The sequence below is a fragment of the Opisthorchis viverrini genome (assembly GCF_000715545.1).
Source record: "Opisthorchis viverrini unplaced genomic scaffold opera_v5_44, whole genome shotgun sequence".
Classification (NCBI taxonomy): domain Eukaryota; kingdom Metazoa; phylum Platyhelminthes; class Trematoda; order Opisthorchiida; family Opisthorchiidae; genus Opisthorchis; species Opisthorchis viverrini.
The window spans coordinates 928,572-933,455 of NW_008751700.1; the positions used below are offsets into that span (position 1 = coordinate 928,572).

The 4,884-nt window shown below is 46.8% G+C and overlaps 1 protein-coding gene across 1 annotated transcript in view; it reads right to left on the bottom strand.

The window, feature by feature from the left end:
* Nucleotides 1-3,353, bottom strand: part of T265_03198 (hypothetical protein) — a gene marked incomplete at both ends in the record, with an annotated part of 29,650 nt that extends 26,297 nt beyond the window's left edge. The window contains 7 exons of the mRNA XM_009167617.1: nt 731-987; nt 1,033-1,536; nt 1,573-1,706; nt 2,161-2,362; nt 2,808-2,956; nt 3,010-3,298; nt 3,330-3,353. Of these exons, the coding sequence (XP_009165881.1) occupies nt 731-987; nt 1,033-1,536; nt 1,573-1,706; nt 2,161-2,362; nt 2,808-2,956; nt 3,010-3,298; nt 3,330-3,353 (1,559 nt within the window). The remainder of the gene's footprint in view (nt 1-730; nt 988-1,032; nt 1,537-1,572; nt 1,707-2,160; nt 2,363-2,807; nt 2,957-3,009; nt 3,299-3,329) is intronic.
* Nucleotides 3,354-4,884: the final 1,531 nt, after the last annotated feature.

Here is a 4,884-nt window from a genome sequence, read left to right on the forward strand (position 1 = left end):
TCTGACACTAATACGATTTGGGCGCGCCATTTCGGGTGGGGGGGGGGGAATCACAACTCGGCAATAAACGTTCTGTTGGTCAAGTAAAGTAAGCACTGCACTGCAAAACCAACAAACAGTCGGTAAGTTAGTGACAACATAAAGAAAAAACCCTAGCCACAAGGTATTCCGAAACACAATTCATCCGAGGACCTACAAGTGATGAGTGAAGAAACCACCGTTTTGTTTAGCCCTAAGCACCTATTTTAGATTTCACGCTGAGTGCGTCATGCTGAGTAAGAGACTACATTCACAATCGCTCAGAAAGCAATGTACTGAAGGGTTGGGATGTGAACATCCGGAAATTTGATCCTTAAGAAGAAAAACCTGAACGAACAGTTATACATAGGAGTTGGATGAAAGGTTTTGCCGGTTTTCAAACAAAGGATTGATAAGCTTCAATCCCGACATCCCGACTACCCGTCTAGGTTTGGGCAAACTGGTACCATATTAGTCCTCATGCTTCCATCGAGTGGCATGGCAACTAGGGTGTTAAAACTGAACATGATCGCTTGTCATCTACAGGCAACTTAGAAGCCATTGTAGACATTGTATTTGTTGCAGAAACATCAAACCACCGGGAACCTAAACGGCGAAACAGGACTGGAAAAACTTGGGGTATGATGAGAAAGATCTACGACGAATCCCCATGTCTGGCCATAAAGAACAATGCAACAAAAGAACGACGTACGCATCAACTTCTCTATGACGACCGGCGAATACCAACCCAAAACGAGTAGAGGTGTGCAAGATCAGCAGGAGTTCATAGAGTGTCGATCGGATCGATGAAAGATGAGGGTGCGTATTATCCAGCTGGTCCCTGGATAGTGCATCACTGATTTTAACTGCTTCACCACGCCAAGAAAACAAGTATAGCAGCTGCTTCAATGTATTCTTATTGAACAAATTAACTTTCTGCGTCTTACTGATTGTACTATTGTCAACAATCTGAACAGGGAGTACAGATCAGTCATACAAATGGAATACTCAAACCTTTCGAAGCATTTGCAAGATAAGAATCACGTTGGAATATTTGTCTATATACGATTCACTCAGAACGAGCCAGAATACACCTGGGGGCAAAGGAGTAATGAGTAAATCCGGACCGATACCTTTTTTGCTCACAAGCTCTCTCAGGAGGGCATTATTTTCCTTGAACACAAACACGCCTACCAGATTCAGAAAGCAAGTTCGTACGTCACAAACATCGGCAGTGTTCCGCCGACGAGAGCATTGTATCATTTCTTGGTTTTCGAAATTTAACAGTTTAAGAAGTCCGCGTGCGAGATCCACGCTAGCAGCGGCTGTTGCGGCCAACAGGCGCAAAGCTGATTTCATCGTTTCTGCGCCCTGACTCACACTCAAACCACGAAGACATGTGCTAAATCGTAAATCTTCAAGTACCCCTTCAGCCAGTTCAAGTGCGATGGAATTATGCGCATCGAGCCCAACGCCACGTAAGATGAGCACATAAAGGGCTTGAAATATAGTGGTGAGCTGTAAAAGATTTATAACGGACGAGGACTAGAATACTTCTGAGCTCTTTCGACGAATGCCGGAGTCTAGGAAAGATAAGATATCCATCACGGTAGGGGACGATAATGCCTGGTGTATGAGCTCATCCATGTCATCTTCTTGGTGCAGCAATTCTACAAACTTTGATAATACTAAACGGTTACTGAGGCAAAAGGGGAAAACAAACCGGTGAGATCGTTGCCGATTAGCTCGAAGTTCAAGAGTATTTTGGACTTTTTTGCGGCAGTGGAGCCCTCATCACGCGAGGTTCGTTTTGGCATTGTCCGTTAGACGTAAAGAGCACACGCTGAAAGTCAACGACGGTCAATCAGTGAAAAGCATCAACGAGTACACAAATAACGCAGTGTTATTGATGTTCGTGGTCGTTTGAGACGACTGACTTATATAGCGACGACGTATAGCGACGGTCCCCAAATAATCGTCAAGACACCGGGTAAAACTGCACGCTCCAGAAAATTGGTCCCTCCTCCCTCCTCCCCCCGAAAGCTCAGGGAAGGACTGTTCACTAAATGAAAGCTCTTTCTCTCAGGAGTACAACTGTTACACAACCGACCACTACTCCGGCGTGTCTGAGGATATGAAAACTTGGGGCCCAGTAAAGAATTAGGACATCTGAAGGATAAAGAACTCGCATGGTGTATACAAACGCGTAACAGTCCATTTCTGGTATCACAAACTTGCCGACTACAAACGACCTCACAACACTTCTAATCACGACCAAACCATGATTGTTTGCTGAGGGATATATAACAGGAAACGGAGCCCGTGATAGCCCCGTTGTTAATGACTAAAACCACAGGAAGGATGACGGTGATTCGAGCCCAGCCCTGGCTTTTTGATTGTATAGGCTGGTATAACCTGGTAGCATCTCAGCTCCCGTGCTTATTCAGAGCTCCGAGAGCTATGCTGCAGCTGAACGTTTGCTTTGTCTGTTTTTGCTTGATTAACAGCACTCTATCGACAACTATTGTTTGTGCCAGCTTCTCAGAACTTGTTCCTGTTTTTTGACGCCTTTGAAGTATGAGATAAAAGGTCATCATCATCATCGACAGCATGACATCAGTGTTCAACACCGATGCTTCACCGCCATACAGCCATGACTTATTTGAAAGCCTTATTGTACAGAAAAGAAAAAAGGTGGACGGGGAAAAGACTTAGTTCTAGCTTACTACGATCATTCCGAGGTGCCTACACCTCCAGACATTCACTCAAACAATCTGGATAAAACTGACAAGAACGACATCAGTTGGCAGCCATATCTTGTAGTGTCTCCAACCAGGCACAGTGTGGATCACGCGGTCCCCATCCTGGAAGGCTAGTAGCACCGACAGCACCCAAGCGTTTCCATACTCCTCTGCCAAGTCAAGGATTGGCCACCTCTCTGTTTACGTCACTCTGAGTTGGGCATGGTAAACAGCACTCTCTTCGACAAACGATGGTTCGGCATACGTAACACATGTCCCAACCAACGCAGCTTCTGGTGCTGGACACATTCTTCAATGGAAGTACCCGTTACACAACCGAAAACGCGCTCTCTAACTGCCGCGTTACGGATTCGCCGACACCAACCCACACGAGCTATGGTTCTGAGACAACGATTGTCGAACACCTGAAGACGTCTCAGTTCCGCTGCTCGAATAGGCCAAGTCTCACAGCCATACAACAAAACAGCCCTTACTGTAGCTTGATATACACGTCCCTTCAGATTCAGGGATACAGCACTCTGACGCCATAGGTGTCTCAAATCAGCAAACGCGACCCGGACCTTGCAGATTCATGCATTGGTATCAACTGTCACACTAAAATCAGAACTAATACAACTTCCAAGATACGTAAAAAGCTCAGCAACTTCAAGTACTTTTCCCTGCGGCCCCGGACAAGTGCATGGTTAGAATCCACAAATGTGTTATAAAACGACCGGCAGTCAGTTGTTGATCGCGCCATCGGTAGCTAATGGTATCCTGATAGATTTGAGTTTGCGGCCGGCCTGTAGTTGGAGGACACCATGTAGCCAGACGACTTCGGCAATTTCGGAGGTTAGTACTGCATAAAAACGGCCTGAAAACAGCACACAGCTGAAGCAATCGTTCACCATTGTCCGTACGTACCGAGTCCAATCCATGTCTCAGATACACTAAGTCTGCCCACTTTTGCATTCATATCTCCGGCAACCACCACGATATCTGAGCTTTTAGCTCGCCGCAGCAAGGCATTCAGGGCGTCGTATACCTGTCTTTGACGACGTCGGAGCTACAGTCAGTTGGGGCGTAAGCGGACATGACAAACAGACAGCGATCAGCTTCCCGCTTGTGAGACTTGTTCACAGACGTTGCCAGACGAACCGTACAGAGGCGACTGTCAGCAGGTATCCAGTCATGGAAGGATACTTCCGCCCGGCGACTTAGGATGATAGCAACCCCTGCACATCCCGCTGCAGCAGCCTCTGGATCATCAGAGGTGTGTAGCCGGAAGCGAGTGGAGACCGATAGGGCGGTTAGCTCAACCATTGTGTTTGCATCTTGAATTATCGTTTCTGAGACACAGCACATATAAATGCCAAGCGAGTCCAGTGTGAATGCAAGAGCAGCTTGTTGTTCTGCTTGATTCAGAGTGCGGACATTGAAGGCAGCCATATAGACTGGGTGTCGAGGTATGAAGATTGATTTGGAGATACATGAAGAAGACGCCGCCATGTGACGAGCAGATGTTGCGCGTAAAACCGATGCAGAACGAAAAAACTCATCAGTCCTAAGTGCTGGGCCTACAAGAGGAGAGTTATTATTCGGGTGGGGAAAGAGGGAGAAAATATGTGAAAGAGAAATAAGGAGGCGTCAGCAATAACAGGTTTCCGCTTACCCACCCTGATGTCTGCAGCGAGTAAGGCGACCCGGCTGATGGCACCACGCGACGGCCGATACGGCCGTGTCATGGTTGTACGTGGGCTGGGATTCAGTCAGGTAAGATCCGGTCTCTTTGTGACAGATCAAAGATCCTTAGCTCGTAAAAGGACACCTGCCAGTTTCACGAAGAGCCACTCATAGCCAGTGACCATCGGCCCTTCTTTCTCAGCCTGGTTAAGGCTTCGTCAAAAGTTCTTGGTCGCTATCGATCTTTGAATCTCAGTCAACCGATCTATTTCACGTGAAATCGGTGTATTAAAAAACATCCGTTTACATACTGCTTCAATGCTGTCCCGATATAAACAGACTGTTGGAAGTCCAAACCCGAGAATTTATGTGCATCTTTGTGAATGCGACACGTTTTCCAGTCGTGGAAAACGGACCACACACGAGAAGTATAAGCTTTGCA